Source organism: Myodes glareolus, chromosome 6 (genome assembly GCF_982192425.1).
Source record: "Myodes glareolus chromosome 6, mMyoGla1.1, whole genome shotgun sequence".
In the NCBI taxonomy this organism is placed as follows: Eukaryota; Metazoa; Chordata; class Mammalia; order Rodentia; family Cricetidae; genus Myodes; species Myodes glareolus.
Window position 1 is genome coordinate 95938627 of NC_142031.1, and position 18277 is coordinate 95956903.

At 38.3% G+C, this 18277-nt stretch overlaps 1 protein-coding gene across 4 annotated transcripts in view; it reads right to left on the reverse strand.

The window, feature by feature from the left end:
• The window catches only part of Spast (spastin), a 50836-nt gene that overhangs the window by 17169 nt on the left and 15390 nt on the right, over nt 1-18277 (reverse strand). For 2 of the 4 annotated variants that reach the window (XM_085691243.2, XM_085691242.2), the window contains exons 3-12: nt 16529-16612; nt 12494-12589; nt 6524-6711; nt 5100-5233; nt 4773-4866; nt 3454-3528; nt 2669-2740; nt 1014-1089; nt 726-817; nt 70-149 (exon numbers count right to left, since the gene is read on the reverse strand). In XM_085691243.2, the coding sequence (XP_085547369.1) occupies nt 70-149; nt 726-817; nt 1014-1089; nt 2669-2740; nt 3454-3528; nt 4773-4866; nt 5100-5233; nt 6524-6711; nt 12494-12589; nt 16529-16612 (991 nt within the window). The remainder of the gene's footprint in view (nt 1-69; nt 150-725; nt 818-1013; nt 1090-2668; nt 2741-3453; nt 3529-4772; nt 4867-5099; nt 5234-6523; nt 6712-12493; nt 12590-16528; nt 16613-18277) is intronic. The other 2 variants (XM_085691246.2, XM_085691245.2) reach the window with 1 other exon arrangement.

Here is an 18277-nt window from a genome sequence, read left to right on the forward strand (position 1 = left end):
AAAAAAAGAGAGAGAGAGACAGGAGAGATGAACACAAGAGATGAATCTGTCATAAACATATCTCACTACCTGAGAACGGCTTCATCAAGCTCTTGGGGCCTATTAGTTGCACCCATTACAAGTACTCTGTCATCTCCAGCAGATTGCACCTGCAAGCCAAAAAGTTTTGTCAGTATTTTAGATAAAATAAAAAGAAAAACTATATATACATGTATTGATAGTTTGGGTCATTTAGTAGGAAAGTATATATATTAAAATACTGTCAAAGTAAAAAAATATAATCAGTGGTTCGAAAGATGGCTCAGAGGTTAAGAGCATTTCTTGCTCTTGCAGAAGACTTGAATTTCAGTTCCCAGCACCTACATGGCAGCTCAAAACCACATGTAACTCTAGTTTTGGGGGATTTTATGTACTCTTCCGGCTTCAGTAGGCTTCTGAACACATATACATATACAGCGCACAAAACCTCATGCAGGTAAACGCACAAAATATAGATAATTTTTTTTTCTTTTTCTTCTGTTTTTGAGACAAGGTTTCTCTGTAGCTTTGGAGCCTGTCCTGGAACTAGTTCTTGTAGACCAGGCTGGCCTCGAACTCACAGAGATCCGCCTGTCTCTGCCTCACGAGTGATGGGATTAAAGGCATGTGCCACCACCATCTGGTCGATAAAATAAATCTTAAAATATATATGTGTGTGCACATATATAGAGATTACCAATACTTACACCATCAAATTCTATTAAAAATTCAGTTTTTAGTCGTCTACTAGCATCGTGCTCCCCTTCTCTTCTTTCACACAAAAGACTATCAACTTCATCTAGAGGAAATGCAAAGGTGAGGGTTTAAGAGCAATCTAAGTAAACCATCTAATATCCATCCAGTTTGTACTTATTAACAGACCTACTGAACTCATTCTTTAAAATGCTGTCCTTCTGAATAGCTTTTTGAGCAAAATTCTCAGACTTAGAAAGTGGAATTTCATAAATGTTCAACTAAGTTGGGAAAATACTTACCTATAAAAATTATAGATGGCTGAAGTTCTCGAGCCACAGCAAAGAGAGCTCTCACCAACTTCTCTCCTTCTCCCACCTACAAATAATGCATGCTTAACACACTTAAATGCAACAGTATTCCAGTTTTTATCATGATTTAAAATTTAACTTCATGACCTTATGATAAGAATGTGTAATTTTAGAAACCACACTATTTGCTTTTTAAAGGTTAGTGGAAAATATTTCACAATCTTACAGTGCACCAGTTCCATTCTTACTAGTTATAAACATTAAAGACAGATCTATTCATTTTGTGTGCGTGTGTGTACGAATGCGTATGTGTGTTGTGAATGCACAGTACCACCATCTTGGTGCTCTCTTTTTTTGAGAATGGGTCTCTCAGTGGCCTACAGTTCAATAAGTCAACTATGCTGGGCTGACCTATAAGGCCCAAAGATTTGGTTGTCTTCACCTCCCCAGCTGGAATCACAAGGACAGGCTGCCATGCCCAACCTATTTCGTGTGGATTCCAGAGGTCAAACTTAAGATTCTCACACTTGTACAGCAAAAGCATTTTTGACTGAGAAAGGTCCCAGTTCTCCTTAAACCCTGCATGTTCCCTTAGTAGTTGCTGCACTACTCCCAAATTGGACTGAACTCTTCTTTGAATACTACCGGAGTCAGCGAAAGGAAAATTAGAAATCTAAACTGTGATATAAAGAATTAAAAACAAAACCAAACAAACAAAAAAACAGAAACGCCAGGCATAATAGCATATGCCTTTAATACCAACAGAGGCAGGTGGTTCTCTGTGAGTTCAAGGCCAGCCTGGTCTCTCTCTCTATAGTAAGTTTCAGAACAGACAGGGCCACATACAGAGACTCTGTCTCAAAAATGAAAACAAACAAAACCAAGAGAAGACTTACATTGTATTTTAATTTAGAGTGAAAGAGCAGAGAATATTCACTTTACTGTAAGTCCTGTTCTCACATATGGTAGCTCTCTAGATAGCCAATTAGGGAGCCTAGGTAGAAGTGATGGTATTTAGTACAGCCTGAATTATGTTGCCCCTAAACACGCTACAGCACTAGCTCTAGTAGCTATGAGACTCTATTTTTGTAAGGAAATAGAATCCTTACAGATTGCCAAATTAAGTTGATCATTAGGGTGAGCCCTACTCTAATGAAACTGTATTCTTACAATACTCGGAAATTACAGAAATTGTCATGTGAAAACACAGAAATATGAATCTGCAAGCCAAGAACTACCAGGAATTATCAGCACACCAGAAACTAGAGACTTAAAATACAATCACTGCTGTGGCTCCCAGAAGATATTATTACTGCTAACACTTAGGTCTTGGGATGTGCAACCTCCCAAGGATGCATTCCCACATCTTATTTATTTGTGCAATACATTTCCAGAATTTGATCCAAGCAGGTTTGGCCTTTTTTTAACCTAGGACCTACTATGACAGTATTCAACAACATAATTCTAACTTTAAAATAGCTTAAAAGTGCACAAAATTTTGTACCTTGAAGAGTTAATATTCATTATACATAAGCATACAGTCATAAAACTCATGGAAAATGTTTTTGTAATGTTGCTATCATTTTATTTAAATAGCACTTAAGAGTAACTTAAAAATATGATAATATGGGGAAAGGAACACTTACATATTTTGAAGTTAAACTTGCAGCACTTATATTGAAAAAGGTGGCATTAGATTCTGCAGCTACTGCTTTAGCCTTTAAGATCAGAAGAGTAAATGTTAGTTTAACATCCTGATTTCTTTTAAAAGCAGCTACATATGATCACAGAAGTACCAGATATGTGATGTGACTCTCAGCATCAGCTAGAACAAGCCTACACACTATTTTCCCAGAGAACTAGGAAGGAGTTCTCTTCTCTTTGGCAGGAAGATACTGGCCAGAGAAAGTTAAACAGGCAAGGAAAAACTTATTCTATTCCTGTTGGGTTTTGTGTTTGAGACCACATCTCACTATGCAGCCATGGCTGGCCTGGAATTCACTGCAGACTAGGCTGGCCTTGAACTCAGAGTTATTTTCCCACCTCTGCCTCCTCAGTGCCACCATGCCTTTAATATCTATTTGGTTTCATAGTTCAGAAGAATGATGCAGATATAGGTATTCAGATTCTGGTAAAAAACTACAAGAAAGTCAACAGCAAACTAACGGTCAAAGAAACTTGTTAAGATGGACAAATTCTAAGTGTCATTAGACAGATCCTCAGTATAGTAAAGAAAGCTCTTCCTCAAAATAAAGCAAAAAACATGCTATGAAGAGTCACATACAGTTTTCCATTTATTTTTGCATGAAAACTCAAGAAGTATATTACAACAATAAGTAATAAATAACAGACTCGGGAACAATATAGAACTACTTTTTCCATATGATTTCTAGCATCTCAATAGAACCTTCAACCTTGACAGCAGTCTTACCAGCATTGTCTTTCCGTTTCCGGGTGGACCGAAGAGTAACAACCCTCTGGCCGGAGCTCTGAGCCCTGTGAACAACTTATCAAACAAACACTGGTTACAGCCATGATCCTAGAGAGCTGATCCAGACATGCCAAGTATCTATCATTTGTCATCTAATAATATCTTTCTTTGGGGAGTAAGATAAGGTGGGGTGTGACAGGGTCTCACTATGTATGCCTGGCTGGCCTAGAACTCATTATATAGGCCAGGCTATCCTCAAACTAAGGGATCTGCCTGCCTTTGCCTCTAAGGCTGGGATTAGGTGTGTGCCACTCAACAGGCCTTAAAGTTCTCTTTATACTTGCAATTGTATGATTCCTCTTGTAACAAGCTTTCTTTTTTTGTTTGTTTGTTTTTTGTTTCTCTAGACAGGGTTTCTTTGTAGCTTTTGGAGCCTGTCCTGGAACTTGCTCTTGTAGACCAGGCTGGCCTCGAACTCACAGAGATCCACCTGACTCTGCCTCCCAAGTGGTGGGATTAAAGGCGTGCGCCACCACCGCCCGGCTGTACAAGCTTTCTTTACATTTAGATCCAGTCTATTGTATTATCATTCAGTCTCTAAACTATTACCTATGTCTTGCCCTGTAGCTCACTCTATAAGCTACAGTATGCTCCCCAAGGGGCCCTATCTGGGCACAGGATATAACTTTGATTCATAAAAGACACATGGTTTTCTCTCTTAACTCCCATTTTATGAGTATTAACAAAAATATAACTACCAGTCAAACTGTGATTTCATGACCTGGAACGGTAAGTACTAACTGAAAAAAACTTAAACAGACAAAACTGAGCATGGTGGTGAGTGCTCACATCTTGGATGAAGAGGCTGAGGGAAGAGAGAACTACTTAAGCCCATAATTTCAAGACCTGCTTGGGTAACATTCTGAAACCTCATCCAGAAGAAAAGCAAGAAAGTAAAAGGGAAATGAAAAGATACAAGCTGGAAAAAACATCATACAATCATCCACTTTCCACATGAAAGTTAAAAATGGATTCAGTATTTCTTAAATTCATTCTCATCTTCTATAACAATTTATCAATAGCAAATGTGAACGCCTTTTGTGGGGGAGGAGTAAGACAGGCCATGCTATGATATATAGCCCTGACTGGTCCAGAATTCACTGTGGAATCAACAGTGGCCTCAAGCTCAAGACTATCTTGCCTCAGCTTCCTCAGCTGGATGCTTGGTACATACCCAGGCTTTAATGTTTATATTTTTTAAAATAGTGAACTTGAATTATTTAATATGAATGAATTGTTTGATACCATAAAATCCTTACCTCGGGCCGTAGAGAAGGAAGAATAACAATTTCTTGCAGTGCTTGTTTGGCCAATTCCTGACCAGCTATGTCATCAAATTTAACAGCTGTCCCACTAAAAACAGAACATCAGTTAATTTCACAACAGAAATATGGTTCAGCTATTTCATGTAGCGTATAAGCCTAACACGGCCATTTTTATGTTAACTATGAAACTTGTTTACTAGCAAAAACCTTCAAAACTACCATAAAAATTAAAGATGAAAGTAAATGAAATATTATATATCACACATATGTATTTTATAAGTAAAAATAAGAAAGAGAAATGAATTGCGTAGAAAAACTTACTTGTCAACAATTTCATTCATTATGAGGTTCGCCAAGTTGCTGTCCACATTCCTAAAATTTTTCAAGTCTTTCTTCTTCCGAACAGCCGTTGTGGGTGTAGAAGGTTTGTTGGTTCTATTTGGTTTTGGAGTACCCTTGAAGGACACAAGAACTTAATGTGAAAACAACCTAGACTTTTCACTCATAAATCATCCTAAAATGTTGATAGAATTTAATAAAAACGGGGGGGAAATGAAGCTGGGGAGATGCTCAGTGAAATGCTTGCTACACAACAGTAAGAACCTGAGTTCAAGTCCCAAGCACTCGTGTAAGCCAGGCACGTAGTCCGTCTGTAACCCAGCTTGTGGGAGCAGGAAGAAGCAGATTGCTGGAGCTCACAGGCCAGCTGTTCTAGCAGAGTGTGTGAGTCCCAGGTTTGACATGAAAAGTGACTGAGCAAGTAGTCTGAGGTCTCCCTCTGGTCTCCACACACAGGCAAACACAAAGAAAAAAATCTAAGACTGCAAAGACTGATTATTTAACCTAAAACTACCTTCACTATAGAATGACATATGACATGAAGAAAGCTAATAGATTTTATCCAGAGATTCAGTTACTATTAAAGACAAAGCTGAGACAGAGAACTGGCTCAAGAGTTAAGAGATTTTACTGGAAATTCATGAGGAATGGAGTGCGGATGTCACCATGCACATAACATGCCAATCATCCTGTACATGCCTGTAACCTCAGTTCCGAAGGCAATGGAAACCAGATGATTACCAGGGCCTGTAGACTTTCAGCCAAGAATAAATAAGCTCTAAGTTCAAAGGTGGACTCTTCCTCAAAGGAATAGGCAGTCACGCAGTGCTCTCTGGCCTTCAATTACATGTATATACACTTACACACACCCACACACCCCTTTTTTAAAACCCAAAGACTCTCCAGGAAAAGTCATCTTTGATTCTTATTGGAATTACAACAAAACTCTAGGAATGTTTAATGTTCTAAAATTTACATAATCTAGCTGGTCAGTGGTGGTACATGCTTTTAATCCCAGCACTCAGGAGGCAGAAGCCAGAGGATCTCTGTGAGTTTGAGGACAACCTGTTCAATAGAGTGAGTTCTAGGACAGCCAAGTCTACACAGTAACCCTGCCTTGCAAAAGCAAAATAAACAAATAATAAAATTTACATAATCTGAAATGATCCTAAAACTAGAATTAAAATGACATATACAACATTATACTGAAAAGACTTCCTAAGTAAACAATATAAAATTTCTAACTATTCTGAAAGGAACTAAGATTTTAATAGCAAATAGTTTTTGCAAATTAGAAAATTATATTTCCCTTTGTGGAAACCACTCGAGTCTATAAGGCATTACAGAGAAAACTCATACACTAAAGCAAGCATGACAAAGCACATTGCACCCCTGTTCTGGAGTACCTTATGCGTGGAAGCTGCAGGACCAGGACCCTGCCTTGCTCCAGAAACCATGGACAAACCACTGCAACTAGGTGCCCTGTGGTGACCAGAAAGGCCTGTGGATCCACTTTTCATGACTGTTTTTGATCGAGGCAGTGAATTACTAGCATGTGTTAGGGGATCTTTCCTCTTTGGAACTGCTCCACTTTCTGTCAAGGAAAAAGTATAGCCATCATGATTAAAAACTTTGACTATGCAGATAAAAAGTAATAATAACAATTTATAATATTAGCAACAATAAAAAGTAATACTAACAAATTTGCAAAACAAGGTACCAGCAGTTTAAAATTTGTATTTATTATTATTGTGTTTATGTGTATATGATGTTTGAATGAATGTGGATGCACATATATCACAGTGCACATGCAGAAGTCAGAGACAAGTTTCTGACTTTGGTTCTCACCTTCCACCATGTGGGTGGCAGGGGTCAAACTCAGGCCATTAAGCTTGTGCAGTAGGTACCTTTATCAGCTGAGCCATCTCACTGGCCCTTAACAAGGGTTTTTAAATCCAGAAGTATTTTAAAATAAGATCTGAGTCAGAAATAAACGAGGATGTCATGGGACTGGTTACTGGGAAAAGACATTTGTTTATTAGGTTTGCCCTTCCCTGTTGTAGATTCTAATTTTCTTATGAGGAAAATTGTATTTGTAAATAGCCAGGCGGTGGTAAGCATACCTTTAATCCCAGTACTTGGGAGGCAGAGACAGGAGGATCTCTATGAGTTCAAGGCCAGCCTCGCCTACAGAGTGAGTTCCAGGATAGGCTCCAAAGCTACAAAGAAACCCTGTCTTGAAAAAAGGTAAAAATTAATAAAATTTTAAAAAATCGGTGCTTATTAATAATGATGTTTGCTGTAAAGACAAATGTTAAGCCAGGCAACTAGGGAGGCTTCAACTATAATGTGAGCACTCTTGAGACTGAGCCAGGGAAGATTTCTGTGAGTTCAACAATAACCTGGGTTATGTGAGTTCTAGGTCAGTGTAGGCTACAAAGTGTGAAATTATGCTTAAGAAAAAAAAAAAAGCTAGCAGGGCATAGTGGTGCATGCCTTTAATCCTTTAATCCCAGCACTTGGGAGGCAGAGGCAAGTGAATTTCTGTAATTCCCAGGTCAGCCTTGTCTGTACAATGAGTTCCATGACAGCCAGAGCTACATAATAGAGGGACCTTGTCTCAAAGATCAGAGAAGCCAGGTGGTGGGGTACGCCATATTTCAAAAAATCTAAACAAAATAAACAAAAAACAATAAACCAATAACAGAGAGACAAAAAAGGCTGGTAATGGTGACACAATCTCCTTAATCCTAACACTCAGCAAGAAGAGACAGGAGGATCACTGCAATCTCCAGGACAACTGGTATGCCCCCAAGTTCTAAATTGGTCAAAACTTACATAGCAAGACCCTCTCTTGCACGTGGTAGTGGTGGAGCACACCTTTAATCCCAGCACTCAGGTGGATCTCTGTGAGTTTGAGGCCAGGCTGGTCTACAGAATGAGTTCCAGGACAGCCAAAGCTACACAAAAAACACTTGTTGAAATATTCAATAGACTTTTCTGTGAAGCAGCATATTCTGAAGGGCTGCCCCACCTTGTCTTGATAATGTTTGACAGTCACTTTCTTTTGCGTTCTTCTTGTCTAATAAGGACAGCATACTGTCAGCAGTTGAGGCAGGGGCATTTTCTTGTTTAGTGGCTGGCTTACTTATGCCACAAAGAAAGTAAACTCCATTTGGAGTTTCTACAATGTACATTATCTTTTCTGAAGTAAATTGGTACTTTTCCTGGAACTAGTTAGCACTCTATATAACCATTAATATCATGGCAAAAAGTTTAAAGTATATGCATATATTAATCTTGTAAATCTTATACCTTAAGAAAAGCTGTTAAAGAGTCAACATAAAACCAAAGGATTATGAGATTAGTGGCAATAAATAGCCCTTAAATATTTCTTTTTCTTCTGTCCCTTATCAGGTGGCTCTTCTGACATGAGACAGAGATTTTGATTTTACTTTAATAAGTAAAATAATTATTTTATTTAATAAATTTAATGCTTGGATTTAGAGAAGGAGAGAGACACACTCCAACTCCAAAGCCAGCTTTAATCTTTAATTGGATTGGAATTACAAAAGATCTTATGTATTATGTCAGTAGAGAATAGCAGAAACAAACATTTGGGAAACTTTGTGAAATTTTATCCTGTTCAAAATGTGATATACCAATAGCCAATTTATTTTTTCTTGAGACATTTTTTTTTTTCTGGATGATTTGCCCTTTTTCTAGTGGCTTTCAGATTCCTATCCTGAATCCCTTTATTCTCCTGCAAAGACAGAAATAAAACCCCTTTCCAACCTTAATTTTGGGGAGGTTCTTCTTTGGCAAGTTATATCTGATCAAATGGAAAGTATTTGTTAATTTTATAGGTTAGTTTAAACACCATACTATTTGATGAACTATCATCTCTTCTAATGAAAAGGTATCTCTTGTTCAAATCAAATCTTTATCAAATTTGATGGTATTCATAGCTTTTCTTCTGCGGAACCAAAAGCAAAACCCATTCCCCAACATAACACATTTCCTGATTTCCATTCTGAGGTCAGAACATCTTTAAAGCACATTAGCTGATTTAACTCCATAGTCTTTTCTACTAGCCAATGTCTTTCCACAGCCGTTGCTCCTTTCTCATTGGCATTAAAAATTCAAAGTTAATAAAGCATTATGCAATCTAATTCAGGGGGTATTTATCATTCCTTTCTGTTTATTTAATATATCCTTTAGAGTTTGATATGGTCTGTCTATAATTGCCTGGCCTATAGGACTATGTGGTATACCTGTAATATTCTTTATATTATAATAAGCAAAAATATGCTTCATTCTCTTAGAGGCATAAGCTGGAGCATTGTCTGTGTTTATTTGAACAGGTATACCCATGACAGCCATAACTTCCAGGAAATGTGTGATTACTGAATCAGCCTTTTCCAAACTCAAAGCAATTGGCCACTGAAACCTGAAAAGGTATCAATGGTGTGGTGTACATATTTCAGTTTTCCAAATGGAAAACATCCATTTGCCAGATTTCATTCCTTTGAGTACCCTTTGGGTTACCTCCTACAGGTAGTGGTACTTGGATATAGAAAGAACACGGAGGACATTTCCTTATAATTTCCTTGGCTTGGTGCCCAGGGATGTAAAAGTCTTTTTTTACATCATTGCTATTAACATGTTTTTAATGAAATTCTGAGGCCTTCTAACCAATAATGGTCAATTTCTGCATTATCTTGTGCTAGAGAATTGTATCTTGTAACAGAATAAATAACAAAGTCATTTCTGTATCATCTGGTATAAATTCAGCAGTTTCAATACGAAAAACAACTCTTTCTGCATATTGTGAATGGGTAACTATGCTGAGAGGTTCTTTAAAATCCTTTAGTATTATGAGAATAGCACATAATTCTGACTTTTGGGCAGAATCATAAGGGCTTTGATCCACTTTAATTTTTCTGATGTGTAACCTGCCTTTCCTGATTTATTTGCATCAGTATAGAATGTAGGGGCTCCACCTATTGATGTGTCCCATACAATCAGAGGAAGGATTCAATTAGATCGCTTTATAAGTTGCACTCTCTTGCTTTTGGGAGAGCTGCTGTTTATTTCTCCCAAAAGATTACTACAAACTCTTTGCCAGGGTTCACTTTCTGCCCCTAATTTGTCAATGTCATCGTTATTAAAGGTACTATAATTTTGCTGGGTCAATTCCTGCTAAATGACAAAGTCTCAATTTTCCTTTTAGAATTAACTTAGAGACCTTTCCACATAAGTTTTTAATTTTTTACTCAGTTATGTAGTAAAAAGATCTAAAAAAAATCTTCCCTCTGCGTTAGTTCCCTTGCAGCTCAGTCATGCCCTTCCTTGACATAGCCGTCTCCTATTCTAGTGTGTAGAATATGAAAGGCTGTGCGCCCAACGATTGAGATCTATTGTGTAATACTTGGAGCTTTATCGGGGCATTTCCTAGATGAACTGTTAGTTGAAGGTGTGGTGGTGAAGGATGCAGTGAATGCTACTACAGTTTTGTACCTGCTAATGGCACATCTGAAGTTGAGATGACCTCCAGGGTTGTCAAGGAAACAAAGGCAAATACCAGTCCAGTGACGGCAGCAAGCAGTGTTTCAGTGCTACGAAAAATTTGACCTGTAGTATAATTATGAAAGTTGTGTTTTCTAAAGGAGTCTTGGGGATCCAGAAGAATGTGCTTTTGAGAATCCCAGGCTTTAAAAATGCTTACTTCTGAGCCGGGAGGTGGTGGCACACGCCTGTGATCCTAGTACTTGGGAGGCAGAGACAGGTGAATCTCTGTAAGTTTGGGGTCTGACAGCCAGAGAAACTCAGTCTCAAAAAAACACAACAAACAAAAACACATTAGCAGCTGCTTCACTGCCTAACCTAAAGTTAGTATGCTACAATTTAAAGTTTTATTTGCTCTAATAAAATTTAAGTCCAAATCTGGGTGGCATATGTCTATAATCAGTCATTCAGGAGTCTGAGACAGGAGCCCACAGCAGCCCAAGCTACACAGTAACTTCTAGCATGGGCCACCAACTAAAATGTTGTCTCAAAAAACACAACCAACTACCCTGGATATAAAACCACTTCTGAAAAAAACAAAAAATAAAACAAAACCAGCAACCAAGCAAACTACCTGAGGTACAGGGAGCACGGGGTGTTTTTGTAGAATGCATGAGGTGTCACCACTAACACTGCAAAATCAAACGAAACCCACACAAAAACGAGCTGAGACTGGGAAAGCCTAGAAAATGAAGTTTCTACCACTGGAAAAAAGCAAAAAGCATTTAATTTCTTCTTTCTGTATTTAATCTTCTAAAGGATTTGATCAGCAAAGTTTCAAGGAAGACTTACTCCACAGTAATAATACTATTAGAATTTATCTTCTTAATATGTCAAGTTCCAGTTTCTAACAAGTACCAAAGAGATTCATATAATACATATGAAAACTGATACACAGTAAAAATTAATGTTTGAGAAAATATTAAGATTTTCATGTTAAAAACACAAAAAGAAAAATCCCACAAACAAAATACAACAGAAACAAAAATAATTATTTAAAGGAACTTGTACAGCCTGGCTGTGGTGGTACACAACTTTCAGTGTAGTACTTGATGAAGAGGTAAGCAGATCTCTGAGGTGAACTAGCCTAGTCTATGTAGAGAGTTCCAGGTCAGCCAGGGCTACACGGAATTATGTACAAATATGGTGCAATACATTTGTAATTCCCATACTGGGGAAACAGAGGCATGAACACTGATGAATTTTGGAAGTTAAAGGACACCTGGTCTATATAGTAAGTTCCAAGTCAGGCAAGGCTACATAGTAAGACCCTGTCCCAAATAACAAAAAACAAAAACAATATTAGCAACAACAAGAAGAGCAAATCATGTTTTCTGAGATGGCACAGTGGGGAAAGGCACTGGCTACCAAGTTTGACAACTTGAGTTTAATCCCAAGGACATACATGGTACTAGGAGAGAATCCCTTCTTTCAGTTGTCCTCTGACCTCCAAATGTGTTCGCAAACACATACACAAACACATACACGCATACATGGATTTATATTGTTTTTCTAAAAGAACAGGTTTACTGAGTACAATTGAAGAGCCAGTGGGCTAGACAGTAATGAGAGTACCACCTCCCCATCTTTTGTACTTTACAAGTAGGAAGCTGGAAAACATGTGACTAGGTATATTTAGAATAGCTCTACTGTATCTACTATGAATGATAAGGATTCTGTATGTTTTACTAATCCTGTGAAAACAAAACAATTATACCTTCTACTACACAGCTAAGCCAACATTATAGGGTAAGCAAGAGTTCATTTTCCATGCAAGCTTTAGTTTACGTTAGTTAGCCTAAACCTACCTGACTGGAGGTGTCCATTGCGGCATGTCAGGTTAGTACTGTCATTATAGACGTCCGTTTGTGACTTGGAAAATTGCAAAACTGGTTGCAGCTTCTCTATGCAACAGAGGAGGTTAAAAAAGAACAAAATAAACAAAAAGAAAAATAAACAAATAAAAGGCATGTGGAAAATAAAAATTATTGTGTTACAAAGCTGTCAGTGAAGTTTTTGCACATATATGAAATATACTCTAAAATATGTAATTAGTAAAAACTCATATGAAAAGTACAGAAGTTAACACGTGGAAGGCTATGTTGAAAATATACCTTATTCAGGCTGGTAACCTAAGACAGTTACTTATCAGTATTTTCAACAGCAAGTGAAGGCTGCTTTTCATATGCTCAAATCAATAAGATAATCTAGTGATATTAGGATAAAAAGTGACTGGCTGTATTATCTGAAAACTTATTAAATATAATTGGGAACTTAGAACATAACTGGATTAGTACTTATTATTACCATTATTATTATTACTATTAGAGGCAGGGTCTATCTATGTAGCCTTAGCTGTCATAAAACTCGCTATGTAGACCAGGTTGTCCCCAAACTCAGAGATCCACTGGGATCTGTTTGTCTGTACTATTAGCCAAGCAGTAGTGGTACACACCTTTAGTCCCACCACTCAGGAGACAGAGGCAAGCAGATCTCTAGAAGTCAAGGCTAGTCTGATCTACAGAGCAAGTTCCAGGACAACCAAGGGTACACAGAAAAACCCTGTCTCAAAAAACAAAACAAAACATAAGATGATCTGTATTATCACACCCAGCTCAACATAACTGTATTTTTAAAAGACTGTATAGTATAGAAAAGCCTACTGAAAAGGTCTTTCAGAGTTGGGCAGTGGTGGCGCAGGTGGATCTCTGCGAGTTTGAGCACAGTCTGGTCTACAGAGTTAGTTCCAGGACAGCCATATCTACAAGGAGAAACCCTGTCTTGAAACAACCCCTCAAAAAAAGAAACAAAAGAATGTAGAGGAGGGGCTGGAGAGATGGCTCAGCAGTTAAGGGCACTAGCTGCTCTTCCAGAGAACAGGGGTTCAGTTTCCAGCACCCACATGGCAGCTCACAACTGTCTGTAATTCCAATTCCAGGGGATCTGACATTCTCATATAGACATACATTCAGGCAAAACAAAAATATACATAGACAATAAATAAATCATTAAAAAAAGAAAGGTTTTATAGAGGAAGTACAGTATGGTCTCACTAAGATTAAAAGGACACTTTAGGAGGAAATCACACTTAAAAATGGCACAGAAGGAAACAACAAGGAGTATCTAAGAAAGGTCATATTTGACTTTATTACTTTTAAGTCAAGCAAAAAAGTAAATGCAACAAGGCAAGGGGATCAGCATGATGAACTATGTATGCAATATGCTATTGTTTGTGAAAACACACACACACAGTTGGTCACTTCTTGATGACCCAGTACAGCTGCCTCTTGGGAGGGGAATGGGTCACTTGGGGACAATGGGAGGGATGGTAGTCATACTTAAAATTCTGTGACATGTAAGATGTAACTAATCAATGAAAAGATTTGTTCACCTCAAATAACCACTCTCCCTAGCTGGAGTCTGCTGCCTAGAGCAGAAGGGGTGCTGCTTTCTCCTTCGGCAGCAAGACTGCAGCCCTCCAACCTCCTTAGTGATCATCTATATGCAGGCTGTCAGACACTGCTCCTAAGGTGACATACCTATCTGTCTCATCCAAATAAGGGATCACCTTTCCCAAAAATGATTTGCTGAAGTAAGTTTGTTCTCTTCTATATTAGAAAGCCAATGAATCCATGTATAAATGCAGCAATAGGGCTAGATATGTGTAGCTCAGTGTGGAATATGCAATTAACATATGCAAGGTCCTGGTTTAATTATCAGCACCCAACGAAAAACAAAGCAAAAGAAACCAGAACATACATACTAACTCTTAGACTTATATTCCTAAAGTCAGACAAGCAGGCACCATGCTTGGTGTACGGTGCGATATCACATGCCTCTGGGACAGGTTAAATAGCAGCTACCCTTTGTATACAAAGCACAAAGCAGCACGTAGCTTTTGTGTCCTAGAAGTGGCTGATACAATATACTTTATTGTATTTTGTATTTACTTTGGTTAGCTAGAGATAGGTCACCTGATTTTTCTCAATGATAATGCTCTTTAAATCAAAATACTGAGACACAACTTACTTGTGTTGGTGAAAGCATAAGTTAGAAAATTCTGGTCACTAAGTGCCTTCTTTATTAACACAAAAAGTTACCAGAAACATTCATTATATGGTAAAGACAAGCAGAAATCAAAATTTTATTTTTTTGATGACAGGAAATAAAGTTATAGATTAAAGTACGTAGAGTTCACAATTCTACCTACATAAACACACACACACACACACACAGACAGAGACAAAGACACTGTAACCATGTTCCAGTTAATCCCTATTAATAAAACAGTAACTGAGGATGAAGCTCAGTGTAGAGAACTCAAGTGGTATATAGAAGGCCCTAGATTCTAGTCCTGTTACAACAACTGAAAGAGAATAGTGCTCCTTTCTGAAACATCTGAGGTAATACAGACTAACACATCTATCTGAACTTCACAGTCAAGTTTCCCTAGGCTCCCCCTTCTAATCCCAAAGAAATCCTCACTGATGGGCTCCACAGAAAAACCTTACCATAGGGCTCTTCTAAAACCCTTTACTGGGTGTAGGATTGCACCCCTTTGGTCCCAGCACTCGGGAGGCAAACACAGGTGGATCTCTATGAGTTCCTGGTCTAAAGAGTGGCGTGGACTGCATGGCAATCACTGTTGCCTGACAAAGTCCCAGCATTTTGACCTTGTGGATCACAATTCTCCAGCACCCTTTTATTTTCATTTTCAATGATTCTCACTATGTACTATGGGGGTTCCCTTATGCCTCTTCCTTTGGGGAATTTTATGCAAGCTTTGAAGGTTGAAAATGTATAAAATGGTAGCCTCTTTAAACAAAATAATTCTTTGGAAAAAATCCTTGCCACCATGGAACAACAGAGTGATAACTCTGCCTACTCCCACACAAGTTAACACCTGCTAGAAAATTTAGATATGTAACTTACGCTGATAAATAATGTTTTTGATAAATAAGATTTGCTTGATAAATAAGGTATATTATATAAAATCAAAATTTATAAATTCCTAAGATCTTCTCAGGTTCACAGTAATATTTGTCTAGATTTGTCTTTGCTCATCATTTTAAGCTTTAGCTATTAGGATAAACTAAGCCACATAAAAAATTGTAATATGCTATAATGAAGTGTTTGGTCCCCCAAGAAAGTACTTTTCCCAAAGTCAGGCATTTAGACAAGGACTTGAGGAAAGTTCTTGATGGCTGAAAAGGAAGACATCCTAATCTCTGGCAAGAGGAACTTGTGGCCCTTCCATTAACAGCATAATTGGTGTTAGCTAGGCAGTACTGGGAGGCAGAGGTCAGTTTAGTCTACAAATCTAGTTCCAGAACAGCCAGGGCTGTTACACTGAGAAATCCTGTCTTAAAAAACAACAAACAAACAAACAAACAAACAAACCAGAAAAGGAAAGAAGGAAGGAAGGAAGGAAGGAAGGAAGGAAGGAAGGGAGGGAGGGAAGGAAACAGTAATGGTTTAGAGCATCAGATTTCTCACAGAGGACCAGGGTTCAGTTCCCAGCACACACATTAAGTGGCTTACAACCACCTGGAACTCTAGTTCCAGAGAACCTGATGCCCTCTTTTGGTTTCCATAGGCACCTTCATGCATGCTGTGTACATACAGACACTCATGCACACACAGAAAATAAAACAGAACTTAAACACTGAAATTACTGATCTACTCTACCCACCGGAAAAGACTTAACTTCTCACTGTAGACTGAGCAAGGGGGTCTGACACATGCTATGCAAGTACTCTGTCACTCAACTGTGTGCCCAGTCCTTACCAATGATTCATTAAACACTTCAAGTATATTTCATAACTAATTAGAGAAGGTGATACCTAGAAGTTGTAAACGGTCCTTGGCCATAACCAAATTAGTCATCATTTTGGCTTGAAGGCGTCTAGCTCTTTCACATTGTTCACCTAAATGGAAAAAAAAAAAAAAGAAAGGAAGAATTAGTTAAAGCATCTACATTTCCCTACTAACAGTGTTTCAAGGTAAGTATTGCTTTAAGTATTGCTTCAATTACCTTCATGGAGAATCAAAATCTTTCCTAATAAAGAAATTAAAAGTTGGCATAGTGTCTCACATGTATAATCCCAGGACTTGGATACCAAGTCAAGTTCTATGTCAGTCAGGATATATAATAAGTTTCAGGTCAACCTGGGCGACAGAGTGAGACCCTTGTCTCGAAAAGGGCAAGGAGGAAAGGGGTGAGGAAGGGAGGGAGGGATAGAGGAAGGGAATGCTTTTGCTAGGCAAAGTAAAGAACATCTGAAATCTTAGGTGAACTCGGGAGGCTGAGGCAGAAGGATAATGAAGTCAAAACCAGTCTGGAATATAGTGTGAACCTGGCTTAAATATGTATGTATATTACACATAGACATATTCATGGTTCCTAATGATGGCTTCAAATCTACTGCAGTGTCATGGATTTCACACATATTTCATGGAACCCATGACATTTTCCCTTACACTTCAGTCTTTGAACTGATCCTAGTGAGGTGGCTCAGTGGGTAGAGCTGCTTACTGAGCAAGCTTGTCAAGCTGAGTTCAAGTCCCAGAACCCAAAGTACAAGTCAGAACTGACTCCGAAACTTGTCCTGTGACTTCCACTCACACCCACACCCACTCACACCCACACCTTATACACATATATAAACAAGTAACAAAAAGCAAAAACCTTTGAGCTGGGATATGATGTCACCTGTGCCAACTTACTATCATCAGGCTACAGTCACACTTTGTCACTGTGCATGAGCAAATCTGTCAGATGCTAATGTTATGATGTCTATGAAAGGCACACATTCTATTCCATAAAATCAGAACTTAAATGCTAAGGGTGAAAAGAAAACACACTTTGAGGGATTTTTTTCTTAAATAAAAGGCATTTTGAACCATCTCCATCTAACATTTCTTTATGGAATTGACAAAAAACTGCATATATTTACATTTTTAATTCATAAAGTCATGGTCATCAACGCCTCAAAGACCCAACCACTCACATTCATTTTATTGTTTCTTTTTAAACTGACTTTTGCAACACTTGATTTAAATCCAGAGCATCATCAAAATTAGGCAAATGCTCTACTGCTAATCAATTCAAATTCTGCTTGTTTATATAAAAGACCAGCTGAGTGTGGTGGCTCATACCTTTATTCCAAGCACTCAGGAGACAGAGGCAGATCTTTGAGTTTGAGGCCAGTCTGGTCTACATACTGAAGTCTAGGCCAGTCAATGCTACATGGTGAGACCCTGTCTCAAACAACAACTAAATAATTAAATTTTAAAAATGGAGAGAAGCACTTGATGGTGGTGGTGCACACCTTTAATTCCAGCACTTTGGGAGACAGGTGGATCTCTGTGAGCTCAAGGTCAGCCTGGTCTACATATGGAGTCCCAGGACAGTCTCTTAAACTACAGAGAAACCCCGTTTCAAAACACAAACAAACAAAAAACAAAAATAGACACAAAAATGGAGGGGGCTGAAGCGATTGCTCAGAGGTTAAGAAGCACTGGCTGCTCTTCCAGGGGTCCTGAGTTCAATTCCTAGCAATCACATGGTGGCTCACAATCATCTATAAGGA